General features: G+C 45.5%; 2 protein-coding genes across 2 annotated transcripts in view; both read right to left on the reverse strand.

Moving 5' to 3' along the window:
- The window catches only part of LOC118385872 (serine/threonine-protein kinase D2-like), a 55,238-nt gene extending 48,100 nt beyond the window's left edge, over positions 1-7,138 (reverse strand). Inside the window, exon 1 of the mRNA XM_052525563.1 lies at positions 6,140-7,138. Coding sequence (XP_052381523.1) covers positions 6,140-6,466 — 327 coding nt within the window. The 5' untranslated portion in view covers positions 6,467-7,138. The remainder of the gene's footprint in view (positions 1-6,139) is intronic.
- Positions 7,139-8,927: 1,789 nt separating this feature from the next.
- The window catches only part of LOC118396418 (striatin-4-like), a 21,820-nt gene continuing 13,017 nt past the window's right edge, over positions 8,928-17,730 (reverse strand). The window contains exons 13-20 of the mRNA XM_052520084.1: positions 17,548-17,669; positions 16,738-16,905; positions 16,521-16,661; positions 15,341-15,439; positions 15,102-15,188; positions 14,733-14,936; positions 13,739-14,618; positions 8,928-13,638 (exon numbers count right to left, since the gene is read on the reverse strand). Of these exons, the coding sequence (XP_052376044.1) occupies positions 14,767-14,936; positions 15,102-15,188; positions 15,341-15,439; positions 16,521-16,661; positions 16,738-16,905; positions 17,548-17,669 (787 nt within the window). The 3' untranslated portion in view covers positions 8,928-13,638; positions 13,739-14,618; positions 14,733-14,766. The remainder of the gene's footprint in view (positions 13,639-13,738; positions 14,619-14,732; positions 14,937-15,101; positions 15,189-15,340; positions 15,440-16,520; positions 16,662-16,737; positions 16,906-17,547; positions 17,670-17,730) is intronic.

Genomic DNA, 17,730 nt, shown 5'->3' on the forward strand with positions numbered 1-17,730 from the left:
TGGAGCCTGCGCAAAAAAAAAACAAAGCAGAGCTCATGCCTTTTATGCAACTATTTTCAAATCATCATTGGAGTCGCATCACGCAGACTTAGAATGTATAATAACCCTAAACATATAACCCAACTTTTGTAGAACAACAAGTCACATTAATAACTCTAAATGAAGCATATAAGAGGACCTGTTTCTTTGTTAACCGCTCAACACAGAATAGCTGCATGTGCGCACTCCCTCAAATCATTTAGAGAAAATATCCTTTCTATTTTACTCAGCCATGTTCAATTCTATTCTTCACACTACGAAATAATGTAAAACAATGCCACGGGATTCTAAGCTAATCTTGTCTGCTGAATGAACTAGTGTAGCCCACAGCCATATGGCATAGCCAGATCAGGGCCTAACATAAGGACAACTCAGAGTACGCTATCCTGTTCTTCTGAAATAGACTACATTTCCTTTATATCAGGTTTCATTAGACCTGTCTAAAATAAATCATGGATTTATTGTGGCGGTGTAGGCTATATTACATGGATTTATTGTGACGGTGTAGGCTGTATTACATGGATTTATTGTGACGGTATAGGCTGTATTACATGGATTTATTGTGACGGTGTAGGCTGTATTACATGGATTTATTGTGACGGTGTAGGCTGTATTACATGGATTTATTGTGACGGTGTAGGCTATATTACATGGATTTATTGTGGCGGTGTAGGCTATATTACATGGATTTATTGTGACGGTGTAGGCTATATTACATGGATTTATTGTGGCGGTGTAGGCTATATTACATGGATTTATTGTGGCGGTGTAGGCTATATTACATGGATTTATTAGACTTTTTAAAATGTAGTTGATCCATTGGTCTGCATCAGTGGCTTATAGGCTATGCGTGGAAGCCAGGAGATGCTAAATGTGTTAATGTGTACGGTCAATTACCGTGAGACCGGCAGTTATCTATGAGGAGACGAGCTTGAGGATTCACCCAAATTCCCACTTCTCAACTGGTGCTTGTTTACAACATTACATTTTCTAGCATACATCCCTGACACACACACACACATATATACTGTAGATAGTCCCGTGTGGCTTTACAGTAAGCCCAACCAAAATAGGGGAACCCCATATTAGCAACTGACCAATGGGAAGCGGGGTCATCTCTATGAGTCAGAGTTACCCTATGAACCTCAGCAACACACAGGGAGTGGAGGCTCTATAGACCACAATTGTCATGAAACAATGAGAGAGCTCTACCCAACAGTTAGCACCAAATTCTCCTACCATACCTCTTCTCCCACCAACCCCAGAGAGAGGGGGAGTGCCTTGGGGGAAAATGTGGAGTACGAGAGGAGGGGATGGAGGTGGAAGAGGAGGATGTGGATCACCCCCGACAGAGTGGACTCCAAAAGGAAACATGCCTCATTTCCTCCTCTTTATCCCTCAGACAATGGGCAGCAGGGAGAGGGATGGATAAAGGAGATAGACAAGGCGATAGGGAGGAGGAGTGGAGAGGAAAGGAGAGGAGGAGAAGAGGGAAGAACTGATGTGAGAAGAAGAGAGGGAAGGATAGGGGAGAGAGGTGAGGATGAGGGGTGAGGATGAGGGGTGAGGATGAGGGGTGAGGATGAGGATGAGGGGTGAGGATGAGGATGAGGGGTGAGGATAGCCGGGAGAGGTGAGGATAGCGGGGAGAGGTGAGGATAGCGGGGAGAGGTGAGGATAGCGGGGAGAGGTGAGGATAGCGGGGAGAGGTGAGGATAGCGGGGAGAGGTGAGGATAGCGGGGAGAGGTGAGGATAGCGGGGAGAGGTGAGGATAGCGGGGAGAGGTGAGGATAGCGGGGAGAGGTGAGGATAGCGGGGAGAGGTGAGGATAGCGGGGAGAGGTGAGGATAGCGGGGAGAGGTGAGGATAGCGGGGAGAGGTGAGGATAGCGGGGAGAGTTGAGGATAGCGGGGAGAGTTGAGGATAGCGGGGAGAGTTGAGGATAGCGGGGAGAGGTGAGGATAGCGGGGAGAGGTGAGGATAGCCGGGAGAGGTGAGGATAACGGGGGAGAGGTGAGGATAGCGGGGAGAGGTGAGGATAGCGGGGAGAGGTGAGGATAGCGGGGAGAGGTGAGGATAGCGGGGAGAGGTGAGGATAGCGGGGAGAGGTGAGGATAGCGGGGAGAGGTGAGGATAGCGGGGAGAGGTGAGGATAGCGGGGAGAGGTGAGGATAGCGGGGAGAGGTGAGGATAGCCGGGAGAGGTGAGGATAACGGGGAGAGGTGAGGATAGCGGGGAGAGGTGAGGATAGCGGGGAGAGGTGAGGATAGCGGGGAGAGGTGAGGATAGCGGGGAGAGGTGAGGATAGGGGGGAGAGGTGAGGATAGCGGGGAGAGGTGAGGATAGGGGGGAGAGGTGAGGATAGGGGGAGAGGTGAGGATAGGGGGAGAGGTGAGGATAGGGGGAGAGGTGAGGATAGGGGGAGAGGTGAGGATAGGGGGGAGAGGTGAGGATAGGGGGGAGAGGTGAGGATAGGGGAGAGAGGTGAGGATAGGGGAGAGAGGTGAGGATAGGGGAGAGAGGTGAGGATAGGGGGAGAGGTGAGGATAGCGGGGAGAGGTGAGGATAGCGGGGAGAGGTGAGGATAGCGGGGAGAGGTGAGGATAGCGGGGAGAGGTGAGGATAGCGGGGAGAGGTGAGGATAGCGGGGAGAGGTGAGGATAGCGGGGAGAGGTGAGGATAGCGGGGAGAGGTGAGGATAGCGGGGAGAGGTGAGGATAGCAGGGAGAGGTGAGGATAGCGGGGAGAGGTGAGGATAGCAGGGAGAGGTGAGGATAGCGGGGAGAGGTGAGGATAGCAGGGAGAGTGAATAACAGCGTTGAGAAGAAGAGAAAGGGAATGAAGGAAGGAGAGAAGATGAGCGTAGGAAGAGGGAATGCAATGATGCCTTTCCACAAATCACTGAATAAACCATCAAGTGTTCTGCTGTTTCAGGGTTGAACTGACAGACAGACACAGCCTTAGTGTTAAGGTCTTATTTGTTCCTATTCCACTCGGAGCAGGGGCTGGGGGCAGGGAAAGAGAGTTGTGCTCTTACATACTGTAGGCTCTGAAGTTAATGGAAAAACGTGTCAAATGGAACACAGGGAGGCTGGCTGGCTGTTAAATAAACAGAGAGTAGCCTGGCCATGGTGACTCAACATTTCTGACTGAGACGGACGAACTGGAGAGGAGAGCCCAAAGGAATGATGGAAGAGCCGTGCCAAAACACTCGTACTCCTGACACACACGCATGCGCACAGTCATAAAGAAGGCTTAACAGCGCCTCTTTCCCCTCAGGAGGTTGAAAAAGTTTGCTGTGGGCCCTCAAACCCTGTGCGGACAGAGCAATACATCTCTGGGACCGAACTCCGTGCCATCCAGGACCTCCAGATCAGGCGGTGCGAATAAAAGGCCTGGAAAATCATTAATACGTGTCACATATCAGTTTGCAAACAATGTCCAATAAAGAAATACTTGAGTTATTAAAGCCGCATACAAACATGGTTTCTTTTTTGCTTTCTTGAGTAAGGCAGCTCCAAAATGCAGGTGTTTCAGCCTAGCTCAGTGCTTTCTGTGGTGGTGGGGCAGCCAGTAGAAAATATGTAGTAGGGGTTGGTAATGTTCTCTACTTGCGCCGTGTTGGCTCAGTGTCCCGTCACTGCAAAATCTACAGGTAGAGCTATAAAGTTCAAGCCCCTTGGGTGCTGCCATAGAATTAAATGAGATGTTCCCATACAAGGAGGCTCAAGGTCATTGGCCACAGATAAAATAACGTCAAATCACATTATATCTACGGAAGCTTTGGTCCAGCGTCGTCCGGGTTAGGCCGGCTCGGATGTCCTTGTCTCATCGTGCTCTCGCAACTCCTTGTGACGCCTTCAAGTTGACCTCAGTCGTCAGTTCAACAGTGTTTCCACTGACACATTGGTGCGGCTGGCTACCGGGTTAAGCGAGCATTGTGTCCAGAAGCAGTGCAGCTTGGCCCTCGACCTTTGCCAAGTCCATAGGGGAGTTGTAGCAATGAGCCAAGATCGTTAACTACCAATTGGATATCACAAAAAAGGGAGTAACTGCATGGGCTAGAAAAGTTTGAAAACATTGGCCATGCTGTCAATCCAGCATGATGACTGCCGATGACTGCCGTTCAAAACAACTGGAAACTCGGAACTGGGAGATCTCAGACTTTAGTGAGTTCAACTGGGAACTCGGATAAAACTGGTAAAATACAGAAAATTATTTTTAAAGGTCATCCAATTTCTGGCCTCTTTCTAGAGCCTACAAGAAGGACAGCCATGTCACCTTCCTGTTCAAGTGAGCACAGCAAAACAAGGAGAGTCCAAAAATGTATTCTGCTGAATAAATTATGTAATATGCCTGGGAGATATGTATACTGTCGCTAAGAAAGTAATACTAAGTGTATGTTGTGTGGTAAGCTGTTAGTAGCCCCTATGCCTCACCCTAATTTGGTCCCTTTTCCTGTCATAATTTAGCCTACTGTTCTGACTTGGTGGTGCACATGTAGCCTCTAGGCTGTTTTAGAGAAATATAATTACCTAATATAGTAAGAGCTTTCTTATTTATATGCCCCTTTATTTATCCTATGGTTCTGACTTGGTGTACAGAGAAAATACTTTAAGAACAAATAGTTATATTGACTACGTCCGTCCTACAGTATCCCGCTCTTTTAAATTTTACCTTTATTTTACTAGGCAAGTCAGTTAAGAACAAATTCTTATTTTCAATGACGGCCTAGATTTGTACCTTGTCAGCTCGATGATTCGAACTTGCAACCTTTCGGTTACTAGTCCAACGCTCTAACCACTAGGCTACCCTGCCATTAATGTCTTAATCCAAATTACGGATTGCCTCTTATCCTCTCTTATCTGCTGAGTTGTACTGAGTTTGTACAACTCAGTAGAAACCATATTTGTTTAAGCAAGTCAGCCATATCAGATACGTTTTATTTAAATAATAATAATAATAATAATAATAATAATAGGCTGAATGAACTGTGTCGCTGCCCGACGAGGCTCCGCTGATTTCCAGGTGTAGCGGTGGTAAGGATTCACTTTATGTAGGCCCTAACAGTTTGTGGGCACCGTTTGTCACGGTTATAGCGTAATTCATGTATTGTTTAGTCTTGTGAAGTGGCTTTGCTGTCATGCGTCTAAAAAAAGAAAACATTGATATTGATTACTGCATTATTGGGTTTAGAGCTGGGAAGAAAGGCATGTCACTGTACAGATGCAAGTGACATGAAAACTTTAAACTTGAGTGGACACTACAGTATTCTGAAGGGAGAAAAGGAGAGTCCTAGCATCACATTTACAGTCGACAGAGACTCATACAATTGGCGTCGGGCTGGTTTTGTTCCGCACAACAATTACAGATTGGAAAGCAGTGGTGGAGGCTGAGGGAGATTTGTTCATGGCTAATTTCTCAAGCTCCCACTGGCCAACCTCCAGTGACTGGCTTTGGAAATCTGGTAATCTAACCATCTCAGAGTCTAATTGGCTGATAAAAATCTATGCCTCTTATTCAAGGCACTGATTTGCGGATAATGTTCTCCTGCTGGCTGCTGCAAAATGGCCGCCTTGCTTCTTCTCTGTGTTTGTGTGTGTGTGTGTGAGAGAGAGAGACCGTTGGAGAGCAAAGGGTGGCATAGAGTCTCACTATTACAGCACTTAGAGCTTGTCAGCGATTACTAAACAGGTAAACACGAAAAATACAAACACATTCTCTCTCACACACACACACACACACGTGGTCTCAGGGCAAATATATTACTCTGTACGTACATCTCTCACTCACACACACACACACACACACACACACACACACACACACACACACACGTGGTCTCAGGGCAATTCGTATTATTCTGTACTTAAAAATGTGTCACAACACGTCTCAAACACACAACCTTTGGATTGCTAGACGGTCGCAGATTAAACCCACCCATCCTCCCTGATCAACCATCCTACTTTTGTTTCTGTCTAACTAGACCACTAGTAGGTATCATACATCGTGGAGATGCTCAGACATACGTCAAGTATGTTTCGTATGGCTCTAAGGCCAGGCTGCACACACAAACACACACACAGCATGTGCTCTCACCTTGATGTCTACGATGGAGCAGGCGATCTGTTTGACGTAGGCTAGGTCAGCGGTCTGTGGCAGCAGCACTGACTCTCTGGTCAGCCCGATCTGGAGGATGAAGGAGACCCCTGCCGGGATGGGGGGCACGTGGGACATGGCAACCCCCCCAGGGCCCTGCCCGGCCCCCAGGTCCACAGGGGGGAAGCCACCCTGAGTAGAGGTGGGAGGCACAGCCATGGGGGTCCCCTGCTGCATCACCACAGAGCCTGGGGGAGAGGGGGCCCCTGAGTGGAAGAAGACCTGGGACAGGGGTCCCGACGACATGCAGGGGCTGGCATTGGCCATCCCTCACCACACACACACACACACACACACACACACACACACACACACACACACACACACACACACACACACACACACACACACACACACTACCTCCCTCAGAGAGCAGGACCGTGAGGATGTGGACACACTGATCCACACACAAACACACTGCTACAGAGTCTCTGTCCTGTGTCCACCCCCTCTCCTAGAGGAGTCAAGAGGAGATCCCTATACAGGAAGCACTGCTCCTTCCTTTTTCTCTCCCTCTTGATTTGTGACCTGCACTCACACTTGTTCTTTCATTGTCCCGGCAAGGCAAGAGTGAGCGACAGACTTAGAAAAACTTCTCCCCTCCTACCTCTCCTCCACCCCTCCTCCGGTGAAGAAGTTGCTCTGCAGATGAGAAAGTCCAAATTTTTCAATGGAAACACTGAGGAAGGAGAAAAAACAACCAAAAGTTTGTTGTCCTTACACGCCAACCTGTACAAAAATAGCTTCCTTGAGCAGGAAACTGAGAGAACGAAGGAGAAAGACAGCCTGGTGGGGCTTTTCTTTTGCGCTGTTTCAGTTTCAGCCGAGTTAACTATTTTCTGTAGAAAAGCAAGACCGAGACAACTACGTGAGGATACCTCCCTCTCCCCCTCCCCTGTCCTTTCTGAACTTGCCACAACCAAGGAGGAAGTGATATGACTGACACTGCTCTCTGCCAATGGGAGGGGAGGGGTGAGCTCCGCATAAGCCCATGTCAGTCCCTCCCACTCCCATGTCTCCTCCCAAGCTAGCAACCCCACCCCCTTCTCTCTTTTTTCTTCCTCTGTGTTTAACGTTGGGTTAATTCTTCTTGTTAACTCCTTCTCTGACAGCTGGCCTCGTCTTACTCTAGCCTGAGGGGGAACTGCTCACACATATGTCTCTCTTTCTTTTGAAACACTATCACTCTTTTCTCCGTGGCTTTGCTTTTTTGGTTCTCTCTCCTCTCCCCCTTGGCAGTGACAACGACATATACAGGTCTCTCTCTGATTCTAATATAGGACCGCACCTTCAGTGCATCTACCGTTCTACTCAGTGAAGTAGAACGGAGCTGTAAAAAATGGGAGTAAAAACAGAACTGTAAACATTGATTTTGGTATGTAACTAACTAGAGTTATTACTTTTGGTAGGTACTCTTTGTTGAATGTTTGCTCAACGTCTAATAGCTTATTATGAAAAACTATTATTTAGATATATTCTAATTAGCATAATATATGGCTAATAGATTGAGAAGTGACCACAATAAACCTACTGTAAAAAGCACATTCTTATTGGCGGTTGTTCTGAGTTGTAGAGTTGTGTCCCACTAGAGGGACATGCATCCCTTAGAGTCTCTGACATCTTTATCATAAGACTGATCCAAGGTCAGTTTTGATCTTCATCACATAAGTAATACAACGGACCTTGCTAGTCTTCAGGAAGGGGTGATGCAAGCTTGATATTTCTGAGTTGTCTTCTCCAGAGCATGGGTAGCAGGTGGGTGTCACGACTGTCATGTTAATGTGACTTTTTCATGAACAATCCTTTGGTCACTTGCTTGTTGTGGGTCCTGTTGTATGTTATCCCAGAGACCTGTAAAAACGGTCTAGTTCATTCCGGTTCTGGACAGAAGGCAGGTGAGGGAGAGAAGAGTGTATTGATTGGGTTGTTCCACGAAATGAGTCCCTTTTGGGGAGTGTAACATTTGATTTCACCAAATGTTTACATTCTGTCGTAAAGAGGAGAGGACAAACTTAATAAAAACATGTTTTCCCATCTCAAGAGATGTTATATTTTTAAATAAATGACTTGCAAGTGACAGGGTTGACGATTTCATCTTAAATCAGTCCTAAATCCCCTTGTGACAGGAGGAATGTTAAAACGGTCCTTCTGTAGCTCAGTTGGTAGAGCATGGCGCTTGTAATGCCAGGGTAGTGGGTTCGATTCCCGGGACCACCCATACGTAGAATGTATGCACACATGACTGTAAGTCGCTTTGGATAAAAGCGTCAGCTAAATGGCATATATTATTATTATATTATTATTTTAGCCTGTCGATCTATTGGCAACAGGGTTGACATATTATGCTCAACTCGCTCAGTTTTATACAACAACTAAAAAAACACCAGAAAACAGCCAAAAGAGTACAACCAGGTCAAGATTTTACACTATGATTTGATGTTCAATATTTCTTTTGAAAAACTTTATTTTAAGGAATAGTTTCACGATATTAAAATGTGAGTTCAGTTCACATAACAGGGTTGAACTTAAAATGAGGGCCAGGTTGTTGTTTTTTTTAATCTAAAAATGAATCACAAATAAACAATAATCTTTAGAAATGACTTTGTCAAAACAAGAAAATAACTAGGGCTTTACAATGGTGAAACCTTGGGAGAAATGTTGGGGTTAAGTGGGTTTAAATCCTAGAAGTCTCAGATGGTGCACAGAGGGACATGTCAAAATTATGAACTTTGGCATTTTAGCAAGACTTTATTCATACATTGTTTTTGCATTTTCCATGTGGTCTATATCACAAGGGCACTTCATTTAATAACAGGCTTTAAAAATTCCATTTTGGCGCAAAATGTCTAATTAAAATGTCAAAAGAGACTCATTTTGTGGAACAACCCTACTATGTTTCTATACAAGGAACATATGAGGGAAACCCTGGATCATTAGGTTGATCATTAACATGTGGTTATACAGCAAAGAATGACAGTTGATAAGAAATAATGAATGACAATATTGCTCTCAAATTCACTGTACAAAATCGCTTTTTTTTTTCATTTTTTTTTTCATTTTTCTTTAATGACATACAACACGAGACCCGCAAAGTAAACAAAACCAAAGAGGAAAATCTGTCATTTGATACAAGCTAAAATGCAGTTCAAAAAATATATATAATAAAACAAACTGAATAAAAAGCAGGTCTCTTATCCCTTGTAGTTAGAGGAAATTGTTTGAATGCAGCTTAATATGATATACAAAATATCACACAGTGATAAGTTGCTATTAAAAAAATAAAAACACAAAGAAACGAGTCCTTTACCTTGGCCTCGGACTGATCACTTTTCGATGTTTTTAGTTTTTTTGTCATTTTTTCAGATTTGTTAACCTTTTTTCTTTTTTTTTTTAAACAAGGTATACATTGTCATTATCAATCACAAGCAAGTTCTAAGCCTAGCAAAGAATAATGATTTCACTTGTGATACTACAGTATTCTTCCATAATAATTATAATCAAAAGGGGGAAAAAAGCAACAAATAAAAAATGAAAATGGACATGTACACCACATAACGGCAGCTCTAGTCTTTTATCAATTACAGTCATTTTTATTTTCCTCTCGCTTTGTTTCATTTGTCATTGATTTGTCTGTTCTCAGAAGAGGGACATATTTGAGCGTCTCGGGACCAGTCTATAGCTCAAAGCTACAGACGTACATGTAGACTGACTGACACAAAGACACTGAGTGCAGAGTTCATCCAACACACTCATGCCGTCTCAATATTTACGTGAAGGGAGGAGAAATGGCAGTGAGACACTTCAGGTGTCTGGTTTCCCGATAGCGATGGAATTTAGGTTTACAGGTGTTTTAACAATCCATCGTTCCTACAACGCCCGAAGATGTAACATGCGTTTCCCAAAACACAACGTAGAAAGAACGTTCGCCAAGTGCGTCGTTGGAGCATGTGTCAATACTGGTAGGATCGAAAGAAAGGCAGCACTGCTCTCGGATCAGTTCTGTCTATTCATATCTTACTTTAACATTATAATAATTTCACAATACTGACAAAGGATCAGCTCCTAGAGAGATTATCACCTAATGGCTGCAAATATTGAGGCGGCATATTCTAATGCTTACACAATAATAATGCACAAATCAGAGATTTGGCATATCATTGCACACATTACATATCATGAAATGTATCGAGGTAAAAATTGCACAGTAGGCTAGCCAGCAAACTAGAACTCAATTGATTGAGCATGAAATTGATTTGAATCTGATTTGAGACCTTCTGATGATAAACAGGCCTATATACAGTGCCTTCAGAAAGTATTCAGACCCCTTGACTTTTTCCAATGTTATGGATTAAATAAAGAAAAATCCTCAGCAATCTACACACAATACTCCATAATGAGAAAGCAAAAACAGGTTTAGACATTTTATCAACTGTATTAAATATAAAAAAAACAGAAAAAACATCCCGTTTCCATTGATCATCATTGAGATGTTTCTACAACTTGATTGGAGTCCACCTGTGGTCAATTAAATTGATTGGGCATGATTTGGAAAGGCACACACCTCTCTAGATAAAAGGTTCTACAGTTGACAGTGCATGTAAGAACAAAAACCAAGTCATGTTGTCTGTAGAGTTCGGAGACAGAATTGTGTTGAGGCACAGATCTGGCGAAGGGTACAAAAAGAAATATGCGGCATTGAAGGTCCCGAACACCACCGTGGCCTCCATCATTCTTAAATTGAAGAAGTTTGGGACCACCAGGACTCTTCCTAGAGCTGGCCGCCCGGCCAAACTACGGTGAAGCATGGTGGTGGCAGCTGTGGGAAAGTTTTTCAATGGCAGGGAAGCTAGTCAGGATCAAATTAAAGATGAATGGAGCAAAAGTACAGAGAGATCCTTGATGAAAACCTGCTCCAGAGCGCTCAGGACCTCAGACAGGACAGCGCAGGAGTGGCTTCGGGACAAGAGCCCGAAACTCCCCAAATACACGTGTGCCAATCTTGTAGCGTCATACAAGAAGACTCGAGGCTGTAATCGCTGCAAAAGGTGCTTCAACAAAGGGTCTGAATACTTATGTACATGTGATATTTCCGTTTTTTTTTTTTTTTTACCTGTTTTTGCTTAGTCATTATGGGATATTGTGTGTAGATTGATGAGGGGGGAACAAACGATTTAATCAATTATAGAATCAGGCTGTAACCTAACAAAGTATGGAAGAAGCCAAGGGGTCTGAATACTTTTCCCAGAGGCACTGTATGTAGCCTATATACATACGTCTATTGCCTGTATTTATATCATTGTTTGTCCGTCGGCTCCCCACAGTCAACTCAGTTGGTATTTTGGAACCTTGTGGTTTGCAACAATCGCAAGGACATTGGCAACTTTGTATTTGTAGCAGTCAAACTACGTTCTTAAGTTATCTGCGTTCACAGAGACAGATAAACATCTTGATTCTATGTTTAGCTGAGACCTTCTGTTTAGTGTATAAAGTGACGAGGAAGGGTAAAAAATATATATATTTTTTAAAAAGCATCTAACGACTCACTCCGCTGTTCTGAGGCAGCCGGGAAAATAATGAGCGCTTTCAAATGCAACTATAGTAACAACTGTTTTGGACGAGACTGACTTGTAATGACCAAAATTACACTCGGCAGTCAATTTTGACAGTAGAATACGTGTTTCTGACTCATGTAGGCCATTTTCAAAAACGAGAAGTTGCTTTTTTTTTTAGGGTCAGTCGCTCTTTAAGATGCTTTTGGGAAACTGGGCCCTGGTCTCCACAGCCACACTAAGACACAGCTAAGCTACAGATAACCCCTTGGTCTAGTCTTGGGGTCTAGTGCAGCTGATGTAGTGCAGCATATAACCAACAGTTAGTGTGGGTGATTGACAACTGTGTACTATATTTATCCTCTCAACAACAAAGCATTACAGCACACAATGTGCCACAGTAGCACTTTAGGCATTCTCTCTGCCTCATCAAATCCAATACATCTGAAACCATCATGTTTTAGCAAACACATGAAGCTGACATGTACTAAACCAAGCCCACAGACACCCGTCTGGCTAGACCACAGAGTGTTTTCCCATAAGGTCTTGCAGTGGAGAGGAAAACGTTGACCTCTCAGTCATTTCTTGGATCCCTGTAGTGACCCTGTTGCATGTACCGTAGTTGGTTAAAGTTGACCTTAAACCACAGATCTAGGATCAGATAACCATAGCCACAAATCTGGCTTTAACCATTAAGGAGATTAAGAAATATCTGATCTGGAATCAGTGGTTAGGGACGACTTCTAACCTGTCCCTCTGGCGTGTGAGAGGGGTTGATTAGTAGGTTTGGGGACAGCTCAGGGCCAGTTACCGATTGACATGGTGCTACTGGACCATTAATTCTTTACTGCCATGCTCTGCCCTGGCCTGGTGGAACCATGTTTCCACAGCCAGAGATCTGCCCGTAGGGCTCCCTCTGCCTCCACCACCGGAAAGTTAAAAAAAATAAACCGGCTACCTAACGACATCACCCCTGATCTCTGACCGATATGTCCAGTCTTTAGCGGTCGCCCGCGGCTCAGAGTGGCGTCGCACTTTGTCCACACTTGTTTTCCCTTCCAGGAAGAAAAACAGGAACAATAATCCAAGCCCAAAGTGACTGCTTGGTGAACAGACACCAACCCTGTCTAGTTCAGTATTTGTCGGAGGCCAATGTAAGGGGGGCTAAGGGTTAGGTAGTGTTTGTTCTTGTTTCCCCTCCATAGGGGAAAGGGAGAGGAAGGAGGGCTCTTTATGTGCCTTTTGTTCCCATATCCTGGGGGCAATTTCCCCTGCTGGCTCCATTGACACTGGAGAGAGGCCAGTTTCCCACTATGAGGACTCGCACCAAAACCAGAAACCTAACAGCTATTTCAATGGATAATATGTTTCCAAGCGCAAGCCTAAATAAATACACCGGCACGAAGGACCATTTTGACTTGATGCCGACTTAAGGAAGGGAGAATACAGGACGCCATATTGGGAGTAGTGTCACTTTCTTTCAACGTCAACCGTTTCAGTCAGAGGTCTCCACTGTGGCATCATCTCCACAAACTCTTTCACAAACCAGCTATCCTGATGAAATGCCAACTCACACACACACACACACACACACACACACACACACACACACACACACACACACACACACACACACACACACACACACACACACACACACACACACACACACACACACACACACACACACACACACACACATATATATATAAAAGGAAACCAGTAGAAAAAAAGTGTCTGCTTAGCATAGCGTGTTAGTCTTCTTATGAGATAAAAAAATGACCCATACAGTATCTCAACACAAACAGATGGCGTGGCTGGAGAGTGACGCATGATACAAGCCATTTCATGCTACTGTTGATGACAAATATCCCAGTGAGACAAAGAGTACTCCACACACACACACACACACACACACACACACACACACACACACACACACACACACACACACACACACACACACACACACACACACACACACACACACACACACACACACACACACACACACACACACACCTCGAATGCAAACATGTCCCTGATTCAGACTCGGACTGACGAGATCTTAGCACCAAAGATTAAACAAGTGCAACACACACACACCCATTTCCTATCATACTTGATTCTACTGAAATGGATGACCGTACAATACCGGACAGACAAACACTCAGACTTAGTGTCTCGGCGATGAGGCTGAAATTAAAGCTGTTTGTCCAACACTGGCTAGGAGAAGACTCCACACACACACAAACTAAAACCCTCAGAAGCCTTTGGAATTGTGACCCCACGCTGTATTGCAGTAGACAACGGCTAACGCCGTCACTTGATGGGGACTGGACTCTACTGTAGTCAGGTACTTATGTGTGTTAGCAACTGGTGAGCTAAGCTTTTTGTATATATTTTTAAAAAACATTTAAAACTGAAACTGAATGTTAATCCGCGTGTGTGTGTGTGTGCGCGCGTCACTAATTGTAGTAGGTGATGCATCGGCATGTGTAGTGATCAATGTCAACACGCACACTGCCTTAATTAGAACCATGAGTGGACTGTAAAGGTAGAAATGAACAGAGCATTACAGTGTAGTAAACTGACCTAAGAAACCGAGCAGCCAGATTAGTCGTTAGAAAAGCAGTATGGTTAGTATTGCAACAAGTTAGTGAGGCATCATGGGACAGCTAGAGAACTGTGCGTAATAGTGTCCTGTTGGCGATGACCCAGCCAGTGGGGTGCAGGACACAGTCTCGTGTGTGTATGTCACTGGATGTCTGTCTGTCTGTGTGTGTGTAACTGTGAAATTGCGTGTGTAGGCAGGTGAGGTTTGTCCATTGTAGTCATCACTCTCCTCTGGCCAAGTTGTGTTTGTCGGGCTGTAATGAAAAGAAGGGACAGGTTCATATAAGCAGAAACTGTAAAGAAAGTAACAGATTGTAAGATAAAGCACACACACACACTCTCTCTCTCTGTACCCTAGAGTGTCTCACCAAGGAGGATGATGGTCCCCGTCTGTGCCTCCTCTCAGACGAAGATCTTGGCGAGTGCGTCGGCGCCGGCCGAGGCGATGAAGGGCTGCGAGGGGTGGAAGGCCACGTCGTGAATGGCCTCGTCGTGCTTCTTCCTGTGGGCCGTGATCTCCTGCACACACGTCCTGTTGTCCAGCATCCACAGACGCACCGAACAGTCATGGCCTGCAGGGGGAAGTGGAGAGCACAGTTACGTGTGCGGCGGAATCGTCAACGATATGCGGTTAGAAACAGTGTTCCACCCCCAGGTGTGTGGTGCTCGAGGCCAAAAATCTAATCAAATGCAGACTTTTTGCCCCCCCAGTTCCAATTACAAGTCAGGGTACTCACTGCCAGAGATGAGGTAAGTGCCTTTGGGGTCCGTGGTCAGACAGGTGACAGCATCCAGGTGTGCCACCATGGAGTGGATCACTTTTCCTGGTAACACACGCAGGTGGGCATTACATTTCATTAAAATGGTCAAAGAAAGTAACGTGGCTATGGGCTAGTTCGACCCAGACGAAACAGATGAGGCCTAACTCTGGCATAGTTACAGAAAGGTAGGATTTAGCAGTGGACAGGGGGCTGACCTGTCTTGTTGTCCAGATAGCGGATAGTGCGGTTCTCGTGTGCGGTGATGGAGATGGGCTCAGAGGGGTGGCTGACCACACAGTTAATCAGCTTACTGCCTGCAGGGGGCGACACACACAGATCAGCTCACAGACACACACAGACCAGTATTGGAGGGAGATCCTCCTTGCTTCTCTTAAGGAAGAGAGGCACAGAATGATACATTTTTCAATATATATATATAATATATATACACTTTTCCCAGTCGTATGTGGTAAATTCCCTCTCCCCGCATGGTTACGAACGCACCATGACGCTGCCTACTTCAGTGCCAGATACGCACTTGTGACTCTCATAAAGGTCTGTAGCACAGTATATACAAATAAAATCTGAAAATACCTTTTATATATATATATATATATATATAAAAAGGTATTTTCAGATTTGATTGAACAGAGAGAGGATGACAGTGTGGAAAGACAGGAGAGAGGTTGCATCCTAGGGCAGTATGCCTGATTTGAACCTATGCCGACTAGGGGTGTCAGGGTACTTCCCCCTTGCACCCATTTTAGCAAACAGCTATAGTACCCGCTCTCTATAAGACAACGTTTTCAATCAATTAGCCGATGCACCCTGTGTTGAACGTGCTTAAAAGAGGCAGCCCGTTACATTAACCCCAGAGTGGGAGATGTACAGTGCTTACAGACCTTCAATGGGAGTCACAAGTGCGTATCTGGCACTGAAGGAGGCGGTGTCATGGTGCGTTCGTAACCACGAGGGGGGAGGGAATTTACCACATACGACTGGGAAAAGTCCACTTGAAATGGCACACCAACTGGTAATTACTAGTGGGGAACTCGTCTATAATCCTGTTCTTCCCACATGGTGACCTCTGACAACATCGACTAAGGAAATGCCCTCTATAACAGCATTTTCGCCAGTTAAACGCAACAACAAAACAAGATTTATAAAAAGCAATCTATAATTGTGTTTTTTTCTTTACTCTATAATTTGTTTAAAAGCATGATAGCTGTCCTTTTTAGTTTATGGTTGGCGCAGCTTGTCATCCGGTCACAACAGACAACGCCAAGAAACAGTCGCTGAACACCCCTGGCCAACACCGTACACATGCACTACCGCTCAACCAGCCAGGTCACCGGAAGCATTCTGACAGTATTAGAGCAGGCCCTGAGGTCTCACCGTCCTTGGTGCCAGTCTCCAGGACCATGATGCTCTGCTCTGTGTTGAGGTCATAGAGCAGCGTCTCGCCGCCGTCGAATGACACCACCGCCTGGTCGGGGTCAGAGTTCACAAAGGCCACCGAGGTGGGTGTTCCGTGCTCTGAGCGGGGAGGGAGAGAGAGTTAAGATATCACACACACAAAAACACACAAACATACACAGACACACACACACACCTTTCTCCTTGTTGAAGACGGAGAGACAGGGGGCAGAGTTCTGGGGTGCCCAGATGCGAACGGTCCCGTCTGCAGAGCAGGAGGCCAGCCGCTGGTGGTGGGCAGAGTACGTCAGACCCCACACTGAGTCCTCATGACCCGACAACACACTGCTCTCTATGGCCGGGTCTACACAACAAAAGAGACACGCACAAATGGATTCTACAGCGTGATGAAACTTTGTTGCTCCTTGCTGAAACAAGCAAGGTGTTTTTTACGTGTAAAATAATGACTTTTATTCTGGTTAACTGGTGACACTGTCTGTGATTTATTTAGAATTCAGGGCACACTTAACCAACGTGGCTACCACAACATTCTGCAGTGATACGCCATCCCATCTGGTTTGCGTGGGACTATCATTTGTTTTTCAACAGGACAATGACACAAAACACACCTCCAGGCTGTATAAGGGCTATTTGACCAAGAAGGAGAGTGATGGAGTGCTGCATCAGATGACCTGACATCCACAATCACCCGACCTCAACCCAAGAAAAGTGAAAACCCCTGTCCTAGGCAATGCCTCCTCCCTGCAACAGCACAAAATGTGCGTCTGACCGTGGTCATTTGGCCGACCAATAGCCGCCATCCAAAAGTCCTTGACCGCCACAGCCCTAATGTCAGTCAATGTGTTTTTTCACGGAGATGATGCTTGATCATGTGTGATCCACGGACTCAGAGCTGAATACGTTAGCTGGGGATAAACCTGGCTAGACTGGTAGATTGGAAGCAAAAAAAGGTGACAGAGCGGTCAGACAGGGGTCAGGGGCTGACCGTAGTTGTCGTAGGGATCCACGTTGATGTCAGGGATCTTCCAGCAGCGCACGCTTCCGTCCAGACCCCCGCTGTAGCACGAGTCTCCGTCCTCTCCCATTGCCAGAGACAGAACTGCACCACTGTACACACACACACACACGATTACACAAAGATGAGCTATTAACCCAGAAACACATGATA

Source organism: Oncorhynchus keta, chromosome 1 (genome assembly GCF_023373465.1).
Source record: "Oncorhynchus keta strain PuntledgeMale-10-30-2019 chromosome 1, Oket_V2, whole genome shotgun sequence".
In the NCBI taxonomy this organism is placed as follows: domain Eukaryota; kingdom Metazoa; phylum Chordata; class Actinopteri; order Salmoniformes; family Salmonidae; genus Oncorhynchus; species Oncorhynchus keta.